Source organism: Gavia stellata, chromosome 13 (assembly GCF_030936135.1).
Source record: "Gavia stellata isolate bGavSte3 chromosome 13, bGavSte3.hap2, whole genome shotgun sequence".
Lineage (NCBI taxonomy): Eukaryota > Metazoa > Chordata > Aves > Gaviiformes > Gaviidae > Gavia > Gavia stellata.
The window spans coordinates 6402838-6426312 of record NC_082606.1 but is presented as its reverse complement, the minus strand read 5'-3'; the positions used below and the strand labels follow the sequence as shown (position 1 = coordinate 6426312).

The 23475-nt window shown below is 35.5% G+C and overlaps 1 protein-coding gene across 1 annotated transcript; it reads right to left on the bottom strand.

Annotated features, from left to right (window-relative positions):
* ICE2 (interactor of little elongation complex ELL subunit 2) lies at positions 1-23475 on the bottom strand. Its single transcript, XM_009818530.2, has 13 exons — positions 23319-23475; positions 22058-22177; positions 20301-20435; positions 19825-19941; positions 18123-18282; positions 15925-16109; positions 14462-15419; positions 12172-12350; positions 10593-10722; positions 4728-4812; positions 4577-4627; positions 3244-3502; positions 1-749 (listed from the first exon to the last, which is right to left on the bottom strand). Exons 1-13 carry the CDS (start codon positions 23391-23393, stop codon positions 558-560), a joined length of 2646 nt encoding a protein of 881 aa, XP_009816832.2. The 5' UTR covers positions 23394-23475; the 3' UTR covers positions 1-557.

The following is a 23475-nucleotide window of genomic DNA, read 5'->3' as shown; positions in this document are numbered from 1 at the left end:
TTCCCCAAACCTCATTTGTTACACTGCCCTAAAAACAAAATGTATTTTTATAAGTAACTTAAAAACTGGTAGACACTGGATGTTAAAAGGATTAAGTAGTTAAATCCAAGTTGTTTCCCTTGTGCACACTACACAAAGTAAAATATAATTTTAAAATATGTCAGAATAAAAATCTGTAGTGATTCTGGAAGAATTAAGAAAGCTGAAAAGTTATTTTTCTTGTTGTTAGGTGATATCAGATATTGCTGTTGACCGCTGCTTCATTCTTCACGCTGTAGTTTTTCTACAAAAATCACGAGACCGACAGAAGATACTTTCATCCCCTAACCTCAGCCACATACACTTGCTTTTTCCCTCTGACTGAATTTAAGATTTTTCACTTGAAATGCATCCACTGAGGTAAGAAAGGGTTAAAGGTTTATAGAATGTTTCAGCTGTGGACCCATTTCCCCTGCCAGCTTGTTCTGGCTCCTTTGAAGCTGCAAGAAAGCCTCGAATTTTTTGTTTTGTCTTGTCCTTCTCCAGGACATACTTATCACAGCATGGTTCAGCTATTCCTACTTCAGTTGCATTTTGTTGTACTTCATTTTCCACTTTTTCTTCATCATTCTTTGTTTGCAGTAATTCTTCTTCAGCTCCTTTGTAGCCACACCTTCATTTCTAACAGGCTTAGCTGGATTGCCTTTTGTTTCCATAGCTACTGGCTTTCGCTCATAGGGTGTGTCCGATTGTCCTTTCGCCCCAGTCACCTAGACATATATGGGGAGAGAATAAAAAAAACAACCCCAAACCAAACTAGAATTATTATTCTTAAATCTGTATTAAGCACAAACATATACAAGCACCTTCAGAGAACTACCTTCTACTTGTCATTCCAGCCAGACGCAGAGGCCACATCCGGACTGGGCAACAGGCATAGCTGGTCTTCCTGCTACCAGTGGGATCTGACCAGCCCTGCCTCTTTTCTTGCCTACATGCCTGGATTTCCTTCTGGCAGAAACCGAACTGCATGAGGTAATTAGGAACTGATGCACAACTCTATTTTGCCCTCATATGAAGTCACGATGGGGCTAAAACATATAACTGGGCCTAAAAAGCATCCCACAGTCCACTAAGCTAGGCATAGTTAGCATGTGGCTTTTACACAAATGAGTAAGTCTATGCTGAAGAAAAATAACGCTTGAAAAGTTTCTTACTTTTGAAGTGTGATACTATCTGTTCAAAACATTAGAGCTGAGAGTGGGATCTTTGGGAAATTTCTTAAGCATGATATGCATCACTTATTCACTAGCATAAATGACAGAGCAGGTTGGATTCCTAAAAAATCTCCACAATTTCTATAAAAAGTTTCTTTAGATGCAGACAATTAGTCCTTCTTCTCATAAATAAATTCTATTCTATTTTAAAAACAACAGCAACATAAAACAGATGTTAGTGACTTTTCGGCTATATTAATTTTTACTTATCCTAATGGGAAGATCACATTCAAACATCTAAAACATTTTATTTCTTTAGATTTAACTGCACCCTGAAGAAATGCAGAATATAAATGCTGTGTAAGGTTGTTAATTTTCAGTAAAAATGAGCAAGCCATCCACACACAGTGTTATATTTTTGTCTGAGACATAAAAGCTATGTTTTCCTAAATTAAGGTACTCCCATGCCTCTAGACAAGTATATGTGCCTCTATACAAAATAACACATTACTCTTATTTTAGAAACAGTATTGCATACATATTGTTACGAATGCTTCACCCTATAGGGAACAGTATACCCATGAGAACTTAAGTTTCTGTATGCTAGGGAAGCCACCTGATATTGCAGTGAAAGTTTCCTCAAAGGTGACAAGAGTTCAGAGCAAGCAGACAGGTGATCGACGGTAATTTTTCTGACTGAGCTAACATACTTTAGAGGGCCAAAAGGAAACCTTATTTTTGCTGCAGAGAATCACTGTTACCCCTACATGAACTTTGTTTAAAATTGCAAACAACCAAGAACAGACCCAAGATGCTCCACCCTAGCCGCTGAAATCAGGAATCAATAAATGAAGACATGAAAGATTTCAAGAGTGTCATGAGGGGACTGAGGAAAGTACTTCAACTTCCAGTGAAGAAGTAAGGTTGTTTGGTTTTCCGTCTTGCTATACGATTATCCCACACCTAGCAATGTAAAAGCTCTGTCAATTATTGATTTTTTTGTGTAGCCAATTTGCTAACAACCTCTCTTGTCTACATGAGATTTCGGGTATCAAATATTACAGTTGAGTGCTTATTGCCTTCTCCACAGAGGAAGCACTAATCTGGATCCCACTCCTCTACCTGGCTACTTATTTTCACTAAGCTGGTTAGAATTTAGTATCTTAGGCCTCCAAGACATGCCAGTTTCTGTTGAAACAGCCCAACAAGTTCAAGATTTTGAGATCCTGGGGAAAGACAGAGGGACAAATAGAGATGAAGGTGGGACTGAAATAACAGGAAAGTGGGTTAAAAGGTCCCTCCTGAAATTGTTTGAAGAAAAAGTACAATCAACAAAAACCACTACCACAGAGGCAAAATTAGAAAATCCTTATAAATGCAAATATTGCATCTGTTTCAGCTGTACTGCAAGCCTATAAATTACAAAGCTTTTAATTAAGCCAAATGCTACATTCTTTTTGCTGTCCAGAAGTATTATTAGTTCACATTAGAGATGCAAAACTTCATTTTGAAAGAATTTTGCCATCAAACGGGGAGAGAAAAAAAAACAAACAGGTGTATTTAAAAAAAAAACCAAAATACTTAATATATCACAGCAAACTGCAATAAGAGCTCAATGGAATAGACCCTGACAGTAGAATTCACCTTACCTGGTTTTACCCGTCTACAGTTGTACTAATCATCTTTACTCCTGTAGTCATTAGAGAGAAAATGAATAGTCTACAGCATGAGTGCTACAATTTATTTAAGAGGTCCATCTCTGGTGTGGAGATGCATCTTAGAAAATATTCCATTTCCCTCTGTTGACAGCACAACGAGCTTAAACGTTGATTTTCCATACTGTAATGTTTAAAGCTAGGTGAGATGAATCTCACCTGAAATATTGCTCAGGAAAAAAGCATTCCTATTCTTGGTAGTGGACCAGAACTCTAAAGGGTCTCTCTGACCCCCAAAGATGACAGATAAATATACTAGCTATATATCCAAGTGACTGAAACAGATTATTTCAAAGCTGCTAATCTGCTTTTCCATCAAGTGTGATACTGACCTTCTGTTTCCACATGGCTTCCTGGGGTGCAGGTGGAAAGGTGCATGGAACTCTTCCGTGACTCATGTGATAGGGCAAAGGGAGGCTGGGATCTAGTGGCACCCACGGGACTGAAAGAGTGGCAGGTACAGTAGGTAGATCACAATGAGCTTTATGTAAGTTATATGATGCTCTCGTTGTCTTGTCAAGAGAACTCTTGTAGATTGCAACTGACGAATCTCCTGCAGCATGAGTCAACAAATAAGAACCCTCCTGCAAACTAAAAAGATCAAGTTCAAAATGAAAAAATATTACTTAAATGTTTTTGTTTTCTTTCATTTGATCAGGATAGCTACTAAGCTCTTAATGCAAAAGCAAAACATCTTCAGATATTTACTTATCAGTCCCTGTTTTATAAAAAGTCTATGGACAAAAAAGCATGAATTAAACTGTATTGATAAACGCATACTAATTAATGTGTTTATAACGTATATTCATAACGTACTAATTTATCATCGATGTACAGATTGTCATGATATTCAACAAAACATCTAAGCATACACTGAAAACCATCCATATTTGGCAAACTATAGTTCTTTAACCAGCACCTTACAAAGCATAATGCATATATGGACACAGACACAAAGAACAGACATGCTTTAAATACATGCAGGACTAAGCAGGTTTTCAGGACGATAAATGTCAACCAGCTGCCCATATCAAAAATCTTAGCCACAAATCACGAAGCTACAGAAATTATGAAGTGCAGGAAAACTCTTCTGTAATTCAAATGAAGAGGCTTCACACACAGTGCAAGAAACCTGCTACACAAAAAACTGAAAGACACTTGCAGACCAAAAGCCTTGAAGGAGCTAAATAAATAAAGAAAAGGAAGGAGCAAGAAAAAGGTTGAAACGCTGTACAGAGAAAGACATACACTGTTGTAAGTCACGCTAAGCAGAAGGAACACAAACAGTATTATTTCTACAGATTAAGCAAAAAGACTAAAAACAAACAGAAGTCCAAATTTTAAATGTCAGCCTACGTACATAATATTACAACTCACTCCTGTGAACTGTTTAATCAGCTCAAGAGTGTCCAGCCTCCTCTCTTGAATAAGTGGTTCATAAAAATCAATTTCTTATTCTTTTGCATCATTTCTACAAAACCTGTAATTCTAAGCACATCTTTATGTAGTACTGCATTATGCTATGGTAGACCTAAAAGAATCTGTAAAGTATTTCATGTATCTGAAGAAATAAAAATCAGAGAGTAGACAGGCATTCTACAGAAGAAACACGATGAGCTGGATAATGTTGCCAATAAATACAATGAACAAGAATGGATCACTTACTCAGACACTTTCTTCAAAATGTGATGAAGTATATTTAATGAATTTGCAGGCCTGTGAAAAAGAAAAAAAAATAATTACAAAAGCAGTAACTCGCAAGGCTTGTTAGGGTTTCAAATTCATTGCTAAAAAAAACTCTACTAAAAATACTCACTTAATCAATCCAAGTTTTTCTCTTAAAATTTCTGGAGAAATTTTTTCTAGCATAATAAGCTTTGATGTAAAAGCATCAATATGTCCTGAAAAATATTAATTCAATTAATAAACTAAAAATAAAAAAGAACAAATGCAAAAGCATAATTTGCAGACCTCATACATTTTAAAAGGAATAAAAAATTTTGCTCTTTTACAGCATAGAACAGTGAAAAGTCTTTATCAATGTTGCACAATAATGGAAAGTAAAATGTATAGCTACTTTAAATACAGACATCCATATTTGGGCTGTCTTTCTAAATCAGGGAGATGCGCATGATTCTAGCAAATCTCACATCTTGGGTGATGTCTGGGATATACAACCTCATTTGGCCATGGCCTTAATCTCATCAGTTAGTTTGTATCTTCCCAAGTTCTTTTGATCCTTATCACTATGCTTCCTCGCTGGACAGATAATGAAAGTTTGTCTTTTACAACGAATGTACTTTTGAGTTTAATATACTTGTTTTTCTATTGTGACACGTTATACGAACAATTGTGTTACTTGATTTTCTGGGGATTCTGTACCTTCGCCTCTTGATTTTTTTCCCTCACCTGAAAAATTACAATTTACAATTCAGGCCTTGTTCATGGCAAATCACTAAAGACTATTTGTCTTTGACATAGCTAGGAGCAAAAATTCAAAGCTCTCCTCATCACATTTTTTAAAATAAAGGCTGACAAGAACAGTTTAGCCCATGTTTTCACTCGATAAGCAATAAAGGTCATTAGCATAGCTTGTACACTGATGTGGTGACCGTGCCTTACCTTCAGATTCTCTCACATGCTGTGGTTTTCCCAGAAATCTGTTCTATTCCAGCTCCCACAAAGAGGAGGAGGGAAAGGCAGCATAATAAAATAGGACCTACTCAGTGGAATTTACTGCCTTACTACAAATCTGCTCTTGTAGGAAGTGTAAATGCTTCAATTGTACAGTTAAAACTGCTAAACCAAAGCATTTCACATTCCAAGCTAAACATTACTAGCAATTTGTTTTGTGGTGTGTAAGAAGACCAAGTAAGAACTCTTAGTTTAACAAATTAAAAAAAAAAAAGCACCAGGACAACTAATTTCTTTTCAACACCATACATTCGTTACTTTTCTTGATATCAGTATTTTGTGCAAGACTAAGCAGCTAGGTTTAATATTCTGCATCACTGACTAGAGGAAAAGAAACTTCAAGCCACTATAAAAAAAGAAAAAAAAAAAATCAAATCTGTTTGTGTTCTCCATTCCTTATCAGCCTCTCCTCAAATCAGAAACTTCTCAATTTCTAAAATGACTGACAGCAGCACTGGGGAAAAAATAATAATAATAATAAAAAAAAATAATCTATGAACTACTCATACTTAATTTCTGTTACTGTGTCTTATATTTGAGAAGTGACTGATTAAAAACACTTGACATTCAGTAAGTTACCCATACAGTAAGTACCCATTTTTCAAATAATCTTTAAAGGCCAATATTATCCTATTCAAGTGAAGGTAAACTATTCTTTTCGCACTAAGTTTTGCTTAGGCACTTAAGGCAAATAAGTGAATAATGGTCGGGGTAAAATGTTCCCATTAATCAGCAAAGCTTATCACAACTTTATTTACTGCTCAGATCAAGTACAAGTATCTTATTCGGGAAACATGTCACAGAGATTACTCCCTTTGCGGATGCAGGATTTCCTATCTAAGTAGCAAGGAGACTTAAATCAACAACCAAGCAAGGTGCTCTACCAGTAAGAGAAGGACAGCACTCTTAAGTTTGTTTGATGATAGTATCTCTGCTTCTGTGCAAACAATCACTACCTTCTTTGAGAATATACAAATTTTAAAAATTCAACTTAATAGCACACTTCGCAATTGCTGCAGGAGGCCATAGTTACACTTCCGTTTTCCTTCTCATCTCCTCAGCTGGCAGCACTGCTGAGTCACTGCGCTGAGCTATGAGATTCCTCCCTCAGCCACACAGAGCAATACAACACTGAAGAACAATGCCGGACAATTATGAGGCACAGACCAAGGCCCAGAGAAGTTTCCATCCATACTTACTTAGCAATAAAAAAAAAGACTGTTGAGACAGTGAATTAAGTTTTTTCAGGATCCAAGAACTCCTAAGCAATTTAACACTGAGGTCTGCTACATGCTCAAAACTTCAATTTTAGAGGCTTCACTTAAGATCTATACAGCCTCAGAACTGTCTGAACAAGAATACAAGTTGTAGGTACTATGTTAGTAATAGTAAGATCACAACTTTCAAACAGTTGTTCCATGCTTTCACGCTCATACTGTGGGGTAAATTTAAAAAGAGCAGTAAGTCTATGGCTCTACTATGTCTGATTTAAAAATTCCTTTATTATAGGACATGATAGTTCACTTAAAATAATTCGAATTGTTGCACAAACTGAGAAGTCAAGTTTGTCTGCCCGCTTACACCAAACACATGATAGCAGTAGTCCTACTTTCAGGTATAAGATTAATGAAAAAGAATGAGATATTCACCCCATTTTAAATTGTCCATAATGCAGGGATAGAGAATTGTCCCTGGAGTTTCAGGACAAAGCTTTCTGTTGCAAAGAGCCGTCTAACTAAATCGTAACACTTGCAATGACATTGTATTTTTCACAGCTCCCCAGAAATACAAACTGAAAGGCAGAATTTCACAGCTACCTTGCAATATTTCTGAATGACAGCAGAAAGAATCCTTAAGTAGAATATGGTAACAGTTTCCTATTAAAAGCTGTGGTAGATGCTCTTTCATAAAGTGGATCATTTACTCCCATGTATGTCTTTTTACCTACCTCTACTGGAAACTACATGGCGGTATCAAAAATCTGCAGTCCCCAACTGGCCTACCTGAATAAATCACATATTCTGTCAGTATCAAAAGTTTGTGACATCCTAAGAGTCCAACTCTGTATTTGTAGCAGACTTTTTTTTTTTAAATAGCTGTGGGAGAGGGCCGGCCCCACATGCTGGGAGTACTCATTTACTGTGCAGGACAGTGACAACCCACAGTAATCCTGTGCTTCCTCAGAGCACACAAAAGGAGAACCCTTGTGGACCCCAGGGCTTGCTGCTGGAGGAAGCGCATCCACGAGCTTACAAACAAATATCGCTGGAATAACCAGTGTTTCTCAATCCCAACCACTTTTTCTCCCAAGCACACAAACAGAGAGAGCATGTTGGAGGCCAGGCCACTGAAGCCTGCCGGCCTAGGGCTCCGCAACTGTTTCTGAGGAACCTCTGTATCAGAAGAGGATGGCTGCTTGTGCCAGAACAACTCCTGCAACGCGCAGCCTCCTTTCTCCTACACTCCTGAGAGCCTCTATAAAAAGGGGTGTTGGCTGGATGAACTGTCTGCAAACTTCTGCGCCCAAGCCATAAATTAAGTATCCTGTAACTAATGTGCATTCTTTCAGTTTGTGTACTTTGTAAGCAGATTAGCCCTCTCTCTACAGTTTCACTATTTCCTCGCACCACTTGTGACTCTGGAAACGTTAATAAAATTTTCTACAGTGGGCTAAATTTCAGTGCAATTCAGTATACTGTTAAGCTTGTTAAAAACCAAGGAAAAAAAAAAGAAACGCTTCAGTACTGTACATGAAGATATAATTAGAAATGGACAACTGTGTGCATAATTATCTCTTTGTGAGGATTTTTGTTTTTTTAGAGAAGGGAAAAACCACAGCAAATATTGCTTTTAAAATCAGAAACATAATTTCCATTAAATATGGACAGCAGACAAAGATAGATGAAGTCGGCAAAACTATCACCTTAAATCTATTAGATTTCAAATAACCCTTATAATTCTATGATAGGATGCAAAGCTTGCATGTAAAAATTAGGAAAGAGAGAACTCAGCATTTCTAAAATAGTATTCTGATGTGAGCCACCAACAGCAAAAGTATAATTCAGTGCACAAGTGGAAAGGTTAGGCAACCACAGGCCACAACTGCTGCCATAACAACCATAAAAAACAGAGAATTTTTTCTACAACAGGAAAGTGAGGCAGTCCCCACTGCAGAACATTCGTTCACTGCACAAACAGGATTGCCCTCACTCCGTAGCAAGTGCCAAACATATTCTAAAATGCATTTTGACTAACCCTTTTATTGCAGATTTTCCTTTTTAAAACCTTATTAATTAAAAGATAATTGGCATTCAGAGAGCTCTCCATACATTAAATGGCTTGTTAAATTAATCTGGCCACATTCTTTATATGCATAATTTTCATTTCTCTACAGAACATATGTATCCCAATAGATATAAAAACTTTACTGACGTTTAAAATGTCATTGTACAAACATGAAAACCGCATTTTCTACAGGACATTTGTTAGTGAGACTTTCCTTACAACACTGCATTCCTAGTGTGCTTGGTTTATGTGATTTTGGATAAACGGCCTTTGCAAGTAAGATACCTTTCTGTTAACATTCCATAGACTCATAGAATGGTTTGGTTTGGAAGGGACCTTAAAGACCATCTAGTTCCAACCCCCCGGCCATGGGCAGGGACACCTTCCACTAGACCAGATTGCTCAAAGCCCCATCCAGCTTGGCCTTGAACACTTCCAGAGCTGGGGCGTCCACAGCTTCTCTGGACAACCTGTTCTAGTGCCTCACCACCCTCATAGCGAAGAATTTCCATGCTTTTTATCCCTGCTTTATTGTCTTTTTATTTTCTGTGCTCTGAATTACAGCTGTCATCTCTTCTACACAAGATTTGAAGTTTCCTGTTTCATTCTCACTGAATGTACGTTACTTCTCATTCATAGATTCTATTACGGTATCTCCTGTTTCCACCTGCTGCGAGATACAGGACAAGGAATATTAAGACCATCCCTTTGACAGGGATGTTTCAAGTCATATCACATATTAGAAAATTAAATTTCATGGATCCATTAGATATGGACAATGGAAAACCTGGAAAATGTGTTTAAGTAACATCATCCAGTCTTCAGAACTCATGAAGAGTTTTCCATATCATAGCTATGGAAAAAAGTTTTCAATAAACTTAGGCTACGTATTTTTCTTCTTCCTGTTAGGAATTTCATTTCTGCAAAGCCAGAAAATTATTTCCAGTACCTTAGATATGAGACACATGTACATTGTCAAAGCATATAATTTCTCTTATTTCTGAATGACAGAACTTGGTTTAGCCCTATTTTGCTTGTCTTTCCTCATTCTCTTGTATCTTATCTGTCTACATGCTATCAGTGTAGAAATATGAACATTATTGCCTGTTTTCGAAGAAAAATAGGTAACATTTGACCTTTTCCCATACTGCAAGCTCAAAGGCCAAGGAATCAGTATCCTGTGAGCCACGCACCTGAGCCTCTGTTTGTCTTCTATTTTGATATGTAATACCAAATTTATTTAAAATTATTTCACAAAATGACAAGATATATTTATAGCTCACATTTAATCAAGAAATATTTTTACCACTCCTGCCATAATTCATGCTGTATATGACTCATTAAAAAAAACCAACAAAAAACTCCCCCCAAAACCCAAAAAGACTAAGTCAAGAAGATTACTAACTTCAAAGAACTAAATTCACAGTTACAGATACATTTGTCTTTGAAAGGCAAATAAATGCAGTTCTTGAAAACAAAGATTACTGGATGTTATTAATCTAAAACCAAAGTTGAAATATCCTCATTCACCACCCAACAGAGATTTTAGACAAAGCGCTTATTCAAGATAAAAGTGAAAACCAAAATTAGAAAGTTAAAACAAATACGGACATATGGAATATACCTTTAATAAATATTTTTCTCTTCCATTATTATATTCAGCATACATGTTTCTTAAGCAAAAATCAACACATGAACTTACCAATGTAAAATAAGCATTCAGAATGCAACATACTCTCTGTCCACAACTGACAGACTTCACTTTCTGTAAGAGCTTCAACACCATAATAGGCTTGGTATTCTAGTTTTGGCAACAGGAATATTGGAGTAAGCTATAAAAGTGAAGATACAAGAAAAAACAGCACTCACTGTCCAAAAAAAGTCCACAATTTAACTACATCTTGTAGTTGATAATCATCACAGTCTTCCACTACAGCTGAAGCAACAAAGACACTTCAGAGATTTTGTGTGATAGCTCACATTCTAAGAAACACACAGCACAAACTTCAGACTGCAGAGACTCTATATAGAGGAAGGTGAAAATGACAAAAAAAAAGCCTAGGCAAGTTTTTACAAATAATAAAATTTTGCTGCTAAGTAATTTTTCCATGCTACTAAATTAATTTGAAGTTTACACTTCTGTGCTCTACTGCCCCCTGGAGGAATTTAAGAAAAAAACATTATTATATTTCTGATTTGCTTAGTGGAATCCTGCCATTTATTCCCCTTGTCAGAATCTCACTTGAAATTAGAACCTAACGCTTGGACTCTCATTTGAAATCAGAGGCTAGCCTTTGCGCGTTAAGACTAACAGAGAAAAATATAACCCTCTTTTCACTGACGAATCACAGGTAAAATTTCAGCAGGAATTTTAAAAAATAAACAACAGTGCTCAGTTTCTGATTAACAAACTAAGCAGCTATTCACAGGCATTTATAAGCAGTGGATCAATAGCAAAGAGATAGTATTTCTTCAGAATAAGATTCTGAGCACGGAATCTTAACAACTAATCAGAGTTACAAAGATCTATTTCCATTTCAACAAAGCATAAACACCTCACAAAATGCCTGCCTACCATAATTCTGGTATTCTGGGGAGCGAGATACCACATCTAATTTGCTGAATGATTTAGAGGACTCTTGACAAAATAATAAATTCCTGAGGATTCCAGAATAAGCTTTCCTTCTCCTGATGTTACAAGGAATATCTGGATTACACTTGCATTTAAAACATTTTATTCCTTAAGACAAACGATTTGCTAAGATGTATACCATAGCCTTTTCAAGAAGAATGAATAGGAATTCTTTTTATCTTTAAATGTGTCCTCTGTTGTTTATTCTATTTCCTATTTCTCTGCTTAACCAGGCATAATAGCAAGACTGAATCCTGCTTGAAAGTATTTATGATCATGAACATTCTAAAGGGCTTGGGCCAAAAACCTAATTACTGCAGTAACTTTCAAGAATAGTTCAAACTGACATTAGTTTACATGAGCATAATTACCCATGCGTATTACGGTAATGCAGTTGTAGTAAGAAATGCAGAATCACTCTTGCTTATCTTCTAATCAAGTAGGTTTAAAGAAAACACAAGTTATTCTTCCCTCTCTTCCTACAGCAAATATTTACTTAAAGACGACACACACTGTAGAGTTACAATTAAGTGTACTAATTGTCCAAGTGAAAACACAAATGGTATGAAGGATTGGGAATCCCAGAGATGCCAGTCGAGCACAACTGTTTAAAAAACCAAAACAAAACAGCTAACAGCAAAATCTGTACCTTTTGGGCTTTTTTCTTTTTATGGTATCGTGGCAATGACTTCACTTTTTGCACACTGCAACGCACAAGTAACAACAGATCATTCAAACTGAATAGCTTATACACAAGGTTGCCATCCTCAGGTGCTTTATACTCTGAAGCGTCTTCTTCAAGCATCTGAAGTTCATTTGGCAGCTTTCCTATAGAAAATAAGTAAAACAGAAAATGACAAGCTTACACATTCTCTACCATGAAGTTAATTAGCTTTTCTCTCTTGCAGCAGGTTGTGGGGTTTTTTTTTTTTATTTTAAACAGGATCTGTTTTGTTTCCTAAGATTTTGGGGTGAAAACCATCTCATTAGGCACAAGAAGTCACTTATGTATTTAAAAAAAATTAAATTTGGAAAATGTCCCCTATAACTTTTAAAGAGTGTATTTTTAAATATTTCCAGATATTTTATCCTAATCATTAGATTTCTTACACAGAGCTGTGAGACTCCATTCTTATACAAAGAGTTCAAAGGCTGTTTTTAAGCCACAGTCACTCAGCACAAAGGAGACAAAAATTTTATTTACAGTGAATGCCTCCTAAAAGCCACCATCCATTTATCAGTTACTAAAATAACTCAAGCCTCAGGTTTGGATGGTAGCATCAGCTTCAGTTCCAAAATTAGTTTGCTTCAACTTCAATACCAGCATATTCAAAAGAAACACTTATTAGATCTCCAAGTGCAGCTTTGAGATCAGTTAACAAACATCCCTGCATCCCTTAGAGATATTTTAACAAAACATTTAAAACAAACAAAAATAAACTCCAACTTGTTTAAGATTATTTATTGAAAACTTATCCAGTTCTGTTTTTTGTCCTGCAGATATGTGGAAATATGTGTCAAAACTACAACTACAAATAGGTATTGCTGTAGTGCTATGAATAAATACATTTAACATTAAATTTAGAGTTTATGTGCATCTTCAAATAAATGTATACTGTGTGAGATATTATCATACAAGTGACCGGAAATAATCATCTGTTAGTAAAATATTTAACTTAGTTCCGGCTTTCTGCAAAAAAGACATGCATAGAGGTTCATCAGCTTGGTATAGAAATTTCAATTTGTAGAATTATGCTTTCTATTCTTTCGTAGTCACACTTCAGCATCCTAGCAATATTGGTTTCACTACCTCCATTAAAAAAAAAAAATTCTATTATCAAACACCTGAATTCCATACTCTGTTTTTTTAAGAGAAGGAGAAATAGAAAGACTATCATGCTGCTCAACCCTTCAAACTGAGGGAGGAGACATGGTCTTTTAGTGACTACTAAAATTTAGTTAAATCCATAAAAATGTAGGACGTGATAACACAATTTCAACTAAAACAGAATTAGTTATGTTAACTCTTTCCATTACAGGTTAAGTAATTAACTAAGATTAATCCCTATGTGAGCAAATGCACAGCTAGTCAGAAAATAGCAGTGAAACATGTTTTCCCACCTAAAAGCATTGATTCATTGGAATTAAATACTTCAGAAAAAGAGTATCTGTCCTGATGCAACCTGCCTGGTTTGCTGACTATCTACCTAACACAATAAAGTGCTTCTAACATCAGTTGTACAGAGCTCAGAAGCAACTCAGGCATGTGCGAAAAACCTCAAAGTTCATGGTCCCTAGGATCTTCAAGACTTGCAGTTCTTGGCTGAGGTCTGGGTGTAGCATAGGTTCAATTTCCAGCTAAATGCCTGAAAACTTGGAGAGGTGGTTTGTAGTGAGTCCTCATTAGTCTTCTGGAACAGATTGCTAGGAGCTAAGAAACACCAACTGAACTAGGGGTCTCAGAACTTAGACACTCAAATGTCAAGTTTTCTTTCCAGTTTTAATTGCATAATTTGATTACATTTTTCTTCTACAGAAAATGTAAAAAGATTCCATTTTTGACTGACAAGAAACTATTTCTGCAGACCAGACTACTCAAATATTTGAATTTCTGAAGAAAAGTAACTCATTTCACTCATTTTCCTTGATGAATAACCTTGTGTATAACAACTTTTTGTTTCTCTAAAGTAAAACAGTATTTCACATTCACCCCTGTGGACAAACAGCTCCCCAAATGCTCCCTTAGACATCCAAGACAGTAATTCTCACACAAAGAAGGTATTGTTAAAAAAACAAAATTAAGTCACACATCTAAATAAACATAACAGAGGTACTATTAGGATGTTCTTCAGATGAAGAAGTTAAAATGTTTTTCCGTTAAATTTTACCAAAAAAACCCCTGAAATTTTACTCCTTACACAATGAACACAATTACTTACTCTTTGGCACTCCCTGAAAAAGCCAAGTCCACGTATTTCTAGACGAGCCGTTAGGATTTGAGGCGGGGGCTGGTACAGCCTCTGTGCTAGAGGTCACCAATGGTTTTGGAGATTGAGGCACATGGGCTGGTGTAGCATTAGAATTATCACAGTTCACCACTGGCTGCTCATGAGCTTTTTGGGAAGGGGACTTGAGAAGTTCAGTTTGCATTTTCAAGATCTGTCCGACAGGATCAAATTCTTTAGACAACTTTCTTGTAGGCTTTCTGGAAGCATTCTTTCCCTGATCCATGATATCTGAACATTCAGTCATGCTTGCTAATGGAATCTGGGTGGGGGAGGGTGATTTGGCAGTCTCTGCTGAGGTGTAAGAAACAGGGTTTGGTACAGTTGTTTTGCAGCCATCAGTGTTTTTACATTCTGTATCAATAATCAAACGCTCTTCATCCGTGTCACTACTGCACAAAAAAGTGTAAATCTCATTTTTTTGTGCAGCATCAGACTCTTTTTTGTAACTAACAGCATTAGATAGCGTATTTGATTTTGTTTCGCTGTCCGATACTTCTTTAGTCATGACATGTTGTGCTTTGTTCAGTCCTACCTCCTCTGAATTAAAGCTCTTATGAGATGAATTTTCTTCAGGGCTGAAGCATAGAACACCATCTAATGATGGAAGCTGTGTGCTCACACATGCTGGAACTCCTTGCTCAGAAATGGTGTTTTTCCCTTCTTCATCTCCACTGTTTATGGTGGATGTACTTTTTTTTCCCATTTTTAGGCCATGTGCTAAAACTTTAGCAGTGTTACTAACTGTAGGAAAAGTACTTTCCGTTTTAGAAGTTCTTGAGAGCTCGACAGTTGCTCCAAAAGTTTCCAATTCTGTAACATCATCATCGAAGTCCATCCCTGTGTCATGTGGAAGAGGAATCTTCCTGTACTGGTAGGTATCAGAAGACATCTTAACACAGGGAGGAAAAAATAATAATATTAAAAAATAACCAACCAACCAACCCACCCAAGAAATAGAATGTGTTAATCACAAACGAGATATTGTCAAATTGAAAACATGAAAAATGTTCTATTATCCAGAGAGATAATAGGGAGAGAGAGGCAGTAACTAAAATAAAAAAAAATTTCCCGTGTTTAACGTGGAGTATCTTAAGTCCTAGGAGTTGAAAGGCCTTTCAAAAGAGAAATAAATTTCATAGACCTTCTTCCCACTTAAATAAACTGATCAAAATACACGTTAATGAAGGAAACATTAAAGCTGAGATGCCAATGTAATAGAAGCATTTAAAGGAACTAGACAGACATTTTAAAACATAGAGTCCGTAAATCAGCAGTAGAAAAACTACCAACAGGAAACCTAAATTTTCCTTTATTATCACAGAACAAGTAACTTAGGAACTGTAACATAGGTTTTTGGTTTTGTTTGTTCGTTTTTAAGAGGTGAAGCTACATACGTCCCACTGAAACAGATTGTCCTCAGCTGGTTTGTCCAGTGATACATCAGAAATCGAAACGTAAGACGTTTTCGTTGCTAGGAAGTCCATTGGAATTTCATGGAAGATTTGGTTCCTCTCTCTTACTGTCATTTCCTTTCTCAGCAGAGGTGAATCAACATAAACCACTTTAGCTGTTTTGCTACCTTTTCAAGAACAGAAAGGGACTGAGTAGATATTAAACGAAAGGAGAAAAGATTGTTGTATAGTTTAAATAATACATCTTTCAACTTCCAGTTTTGGTCAAATTCATTCCACATTCACACTAGAAGAAATGAAAAACTATCCTCTCATTCATTAACAACAGGAATAAAAGTATGTCCAGATACAGTGGGAATTATTAGGATCCTGCAACAGCAATACACACCACATTAACAGTCAATCCTATTTTAAATGTAGTTCTAAATAGAGAATTTGTAAAATAAGAATTTATGATTCATCATTCCTTATACTACATTATATCATCAAATCTATTCTGTTTTCCAAAAAGATCTTTTCTTTTTCTTTGATGAATCTCAAATTTCTTTATTTTTTTTTTAAAGTCTCATTGCCCAAAAGCGATGGCTGCAGTTTATATTTCTTCTAATCAGTAAGTACGTCCAGGTTCTGCTGCCCCACTCTTTTGTTTACACCTTAACACGCTTACATATGTATCATTCATAGATTCATCCAAAAATAACTGCAATACCCTGCCCAATATTATACAGAAAGCAACGGCACATGGTGAACATAGTACCAGTTTTAGAAAAAAAAAAATCTGTGGATTAAAACAACATAATTAAAGCAAGAGGTAAGTTACAGGGAAGGTAGAAAAGGAAAGAGAGGAGAAACCCTCCAAGAAACACTATATACGGCTAACATATTCTGAATGCCCTTTAGGTGTTAACTTTGGATCTAAAAATTAAGTTTAAAAACCGTAAAGCTGATATACCAGGAGTCAGGCATAACTTTACAGATAAAGTAATTTAATTTCATGTAGAAAAGTGCAAAATTTGTAAGATTTGCAGATATTTGACAGCTTATTCACTATTATCCAGAAGTCTGCTATACAAATTTGTGTGAAATGCACACAACATGGACATTCCAAGACAACAACCATTATAAATACTCATGAAAAAAACTCCTACTGTATTCTTAAACAACAAAAAAAAAAAAGGTAACAAGAGGAAATCTATATTCAGATTACTGATGGAGTGCTTGACATCTAAAATACAGCATTTGGATGAGTTAATCAGTTTATTCAAACCATTTCTTGCCGCAATTCGGAAAAGTGATCTCCATGGACATTCAGTATTTTTTCATTATTCTATGATGTAAATAGGTCCTTTTAATTCCAGAAAATGTTTGCTCTTTGTTTTTCATAAAACTTCAGCACTTCTCTTTTTTAGCTTATTGAAATCAGTTCACTTGATGATTTTAACAGTTGTTTTCTTTCCAAGGAGCACAGCTTACAGTTTTGAAAAGCAAAAGGACATTTAACTGATTTTTTTTTTTCCAAGTGGAAAATAGTTGTATGTCCAAATTCAATGTTAATGGTGATACCCCTAGAGGTTGTTACTATTCTCAGTAACAAGGTGGAACAAGGTGTGGAAAACTATGAAATGACCTTGCTATCAGCTTTCCTCCTTGAAAACAGAGGACAAACTACAGCAATGGATTTTTTAAAGTTCATTTTTCACAATAACTTCGATTAAACTGAACATTTTTCTTTACAACGCAAAGGTCTCTGACTCCTTACCAGACGACACCTGAAAACTATTAACTTCAGATTTTTGCCCTTTAAGATGTGTGAACTAAGTAAGTCAAATTTTATTACTTTGTTTGATTCCTTAAATTAAAAACACGGAAGTACCTAAGAGAAACTATTTTCTTATAGCTGCATTCTAGAGTGCTGCTTCTTCAGAAAAGGTAAAAATCTGAGCTTATAATTACAGTTATTATTTTCATTAACCTTAGAGCTTCTTTCTTTTTAAAATAAAACCAAAATTAAACTATTCTATTATCATCTGAACTAAACCAGACTACCTTTCACCTTCCCACAGTTGGTTCTACTGGATTTTCTAATTTCCTGTTATTCAGTCTGCTCGAAAAGGACTATGAGAATATATAAAGGTCTTCATGGACAAAAACCTAATTGTTATAACAAAAACATACTATACCTGCAACAGGAATCATTTTAATGCAAACTGGAATTTCCCATTGTTCCTTGTAGTTTAGTCCATGATTATTCAGTAAAGTAAATAATGATTGATTACTTAGAACAACTTGAGGACAGTATTTCAAAGCAAGTTTTTCTGCATTTGAATCTGAACTAATATCCTAAACAGAAAAAAGTTAAAATTTAAGTTTTTTTTTAGGAAATACACACATAAATTTAAATTCCTAAGAAAAATCCCAAACCCAAACAAACATGGATTAACCCCTCCCCCACCCCAAGCCCAAATACCACCACAGTGCCAGGCTTCAGAATCAAATGAAAAAGCAAAAAATTCCCCTGAAGGTTTTTGGCTGAATCTTATGCATCCACCTTGCAGCATGAGAAAATGTATCTTCTTAACTTGTACCTTTCAGTTCATTCCTATTAATTTGAATTACTAGGTTGAATAAGAATTTGGATGATCATGAAATATGGGAGTGCATTGCAGAAGAAAAAAAAAAAACACACCCAAACAGATTCATTCACACATGTATTACAAATCATCTTATGACTTAAGTAATAGCACAATAAAGACATCTAACATTAAAGTATGGTTAAAACTGCACAGTTGTTTGAATACAGATTACATATAAAGAATCTTAAAACAAACATAAAAACATGAAGAATACAAATTCAGAATTGAAATTATTAAACATTTTGAGTAGAGATTTCCATGAAGAGAGAAGGCTGGGAATGCTCATGAGGTGGGAGGAGAACATCAAAGACTAAGAAGATAACGGAAGCCCAGGAGCACTGAGGATCATGAGAGAGAAGAAAAATCTAGCTATGTTCTTTTTTCTGCCACCTGAGACATCATCAGAAATAGTCTCTGTTTATAGCTATAACATCTCGAGGCATATGTCATTCTCCTGTGTCACCTCTGCTACTTTCTTAGGCAAAAGCGTCTTTGGAATCACAGTGTCACTGTTGGAAGTTTGGTTTTTGATATGTGAACAAACTCCCTAAATTAGTGGATAACAAATTATCTGGAATAAACAGTCACAAAAAACGAGTTCTACAGAATGAAAAGCTCATTGATTTTTCTCTGTGGAAGAACACAAACAGAAACATTGGATATTTAACGGTAAGGTGGAATGGAATCTAAATATTGTTCAACTCAGAAATGGAGTTTATGCTGTTTAGCAAAAGAAATTCCCAGGGTAAGCTAACCTAATCAGCTTTTCAGAAAATTAGACAGCCTGAAGTATTTCTTCTTACCCCCAGGATTTCTTTCTTAAATCAGAAGCCTTTACACCCACATGCATTCATAGGTGTGTATACACACACACAGAGGCCATCTTAGAAATTGCAAAGCAAAGTCTAAAAGGAACAACACTGTAACAAACAATTCTATCTAGATTTCATAGACAATGTGTTCCAATTTAAGGACCTTGCTAATGTTTCACTGAGGGAACAGAGAAAGTCCCTTCAAGAGGCACAAGGTCCAAAAGGTAATAACCCAACTTTTGAAACAGGCACTGTGATCGCTATAAATGAAATACTGAACAAATAATGATACAGTATATGTTCCTGTGCTACAAGATGTGTGAGATGAGGGGGAAGGAAAAAAAAAAAGAAGAAACTTAATGCTGCTACATAAAAAGGACCAAATTGCTCTTCTCTAAAAAATATGCCTTAAAAATGGCAATAAAAAAGTTACTTACATTGTGCATGATAGAAGCCTTTTTTTCTGGAGTTATAATAGATGTAACAGTTTTATAGTCTGTGGGCAGTTGAACAGGCATGGTAGGGAAATCTGTTTTACCACGTCTTGCCGTACCCTTGAAGAAATCAAGCAGTATCAGAAAACAGCTTTAACTGAAATCATGCTAACCCAACACTGCACTTCTTATAATGAAAAATATTAAAATTTTATGCAGATGCATTATAAAGTTAGTGTTACGTAAAAAAAATATACTATTAATGTAATCTTTTTATTGCAAACAGTGAAGGGTGTTAACAGTCTTATTACCAAAATAATTTCATTAATGTTTTCATTAACAATTTTAATTATAAATTATACCCCCTAACCCAAGCACTGAATAATACTTGTAAAAAACCTGAATCCTTGCATAACACAATCCAGATGTAATTCTACTTATTTGAAAATAACACCAAAATAATATACATAAGGTATTACCATTGCAAGAAGATTTTTTTCCAGCCTAAAGGTCAACTGCGTATGAAACTTTCCTCCCATGATACTCATGATCTCTTGGAGCGTGTAAAACTCAGGATACTTTTGCATGTGTCCAATACAAGCACATAATAATTCCTAACATAAAAAGAAAAAACAGTTTATGCACTTGTATCTTTCATAAGAACTTAATTTAAAAAATATTTTTCTGCAACTGCAAGTTGCATTTGCATATAGTTTCTGTAGAGCATAGAGATATATTTAGCAGATTACTGCTAACACACTTGTTCAACTTTTCCAGTTAGAGACAGTATTTAAAAACTTAGATACACCAGTACAACTGTATAATAATCTTACAATCACTGGTATCAGAACTGAAACATGTTCTGAATTCTCCTCAACACTTCATATGCAAGGCTAACAATGTATGCTCACAGGCCCAGACCAATCATAAAAAAAAAAAAAGCTTAGCACAGTTTGAACTGTGCTAAAACAGGTAATTATTTTCTTTTCAGTTTATTCATCTTGGCTTTTAGATGGACTAGTATTTACACTAGGTCTAGGTAAAAGTCACAAAGGTAAAGACATAGGAAGATTCTGTATGTGTTGAAACATGCTTTCACGTCAACTCTAGATCCTAAGATAAATTTTTCTGATATCTGAATTATGTATTTAAGACATTTAGGTTTTATTTAGTAACTAGAATGAGTTATTTCTGCAAGTATTGTTTAAAACTAAATATATGCCTCTGTTTCATTTTTAACTCAGGATATCAACTTAGCTATAAATAGGCCTTCAAGTTTGGAGACACATTTTGTGACCAGATAACAAGATCACTTAGAAAAACAGACACAAGTGTAAGATACCAAATTACAAACCCAATCCCAATTTTTAGAAAACAAAGCACAATTTTTGTCCTCACATGTGCCCAAACGATTTGTTAAAGGGAAAACAGATTTATCTTGTGCATGAAAAAGCACGTAATAAAAACTGTTAAGCAATCCTTCTGAACGTAACTAAACACTCTACTCTCTAGTAAACACATTTATTTTTCTGTTTTATTTTGTAAAGGGAAGTGGTGCGCACTTAATAGAAAAGACTGAAATTTTAGCAAAAAGTATACAAGTAGGCCATTTCAATTAAGGCAAGACACTATGAGGAAAACAAGCAAGAGCAAGTCAACAAACTGATGGGGAAGTTTAATGAACCTATATTCTGGAATTCTTTTCCCAAAATGTGCTCTTAAACTAAGAATTATATATAAAGTTGCATTCATGCTTGATTTTAGAATCACCAAAGTGGATATTTAACACAGCATGAACTTTCAGCTGATTTTCATTAAAGCCTGAGTAACCTCTGATTAAAGTGACTTTGTAACATGCTACTGTGGAGGAAAGCTTAACATTCTGTCCAGTAGCGTATATTTAGGAGCAGCTTGTTAACGTAAATGCACACTTAAAATGCAATTTCTCCTTTCCTAAACATAAAGATGTAATTTACTTAATTGATAACTAAATCTTTGTACAGTATTGTACTCAGTGATCTCACTTACATCGTATCTTATTGGCTACAATAAACTGTGGGCCCAACCACGCTGCACAGAATAAGGGAAATGGTGACTTCTCGTGTCTCATCCCAACATGGAATCAGCAGAAGTTCAGGGAACATCAGATCCCATGAGCAGTGCCTACGTATCTTAATTGCGATTCCAATATGATTATTTAAGAAGAGAAGGAATTAAACACAGTATTGGTGATTACCTCAGTATAGCGTAATGCATCTTCAGAGATGGCATCATAATCTTGGGCGCAGCTTTTAGCAGCGTTTTGGGCAAATTTCATAAATTCTGCAATTTCGTTGTTTACTACTTCTTTCATTTGCTGGGGGGAAGGAAAAATCTATTTTTTAAGACAGAATGGAATCCTGTAGGCCAGCAAAATTTCCAGAGAGGTAATACAGGTGATGGTATGAAGGAGGGCACAGATTCCACTTGCTGTTCCATTTGGCAAGTAGTTGCATATGTTCAGCATTTCACTTAAGTAAAAAAATTTTTTGCAAGGCCCATTTGCTTAAAAAAAAATCCCAACATAACAAAACACCACCCCCCAACAAACAGCAAGCTTCTTTTGATCATACACTGGTGGTTTATAAAAAGAAAGGTTACAAGACATTGTTGGAACAAGTTTACATGACAGAGCCACAAAGATACCTGAGCTCTGACTTCATAAGCAATTACATTATAAGTAACAACAACACGGGAGGTACTGATTTGTCTGGGAATGACATTCCCATTGTTACAGCATAAAATAAAGGAATTAGCATTAACAAGGAAGCATGGGAAACCAAATGCAATGGCTCAAAAACATTTGCTTATTAATTACATTACACAGGATTCAACTAAAATGATACTTCCAACCAACATGAGACATACCCTTTCACTACTTAAACAACATTGCTGAGACTAAGCAGCAAGTGTGAACTTGTGCCTTTCTACTCCCATAAGCACTGATGTGGCAAGCATAAAAGGCCATCGCGCAGGTCCCCTCACATGCTAACGAAGAAAGTTCCCATTACAGGGTGCTGTCAAAGATCGCATCAAAATGCATCCAACTCCTAACATCATACAAGACTGCTACATACCATTATGAAATGCTAAAGGCACAGTAAGGTTAACTCTTAACTTCCTTCTCATAAAAAAATGTGGGCTTTTTTAGGAATGGGTGGGTGTTTGACCAGCTGTCAAAGATCAACACTTACCATCAGTTGTTCAGACTACTACTAAAAAACAAAACAAAACAAATCCACAAAACCCCCACCCACTTTCAATGAAATAACAAAATACACTTTCAATTTATATTAAAAATGTTATCCTGAATACCTTAAACCTTTACTACCATTCATAATACTATGCTAAAAGGAAATTATGACAAATTAAATTTTAAAACATTTTTGCTACGTTTTCCTTGACTTTTTGTAACAAAAAATTGTATGACGCCCGTATGTACATATATGCATACTTACCAGATATGTGAATAATTCTCTTTGACTTGCTGCATTAACTTGAAAATTTTTTTTTTTTTTTGAGTACTTAGTCATCAGATATAAGTATGTTTTCTGCTCCTTCTCAGTCAAACAAGAGGTAAATGGATACGGGAGTCTAGGTTCTGGAAAAGGCTGA

Bases quoted from the DNA above. Each gene is read 5' to 3' on its own strand.
- ICE2 (XM_009818530.2), bottom strand. From the start codon at position 23,393: ATGACTAAGTACTCAAAAAAAAAAAAAAATTTTCAAGTTAATGCAGCA. The intron at 22,178-23,318 runs GTAAGTATGCAT...CCTTCCCCCCAG, and splicing joins GAGAATTATTCACATATCTG to CAAATGAAAGAAGTAGTAAA. The intron at 16,110-18,122 runs GTATAGTATGTT...GTTCTTGAAAAG, and splicing joins TAAAATGATTCCTGTTGCAG to GTAGCAAAACAGCTAAAGTG.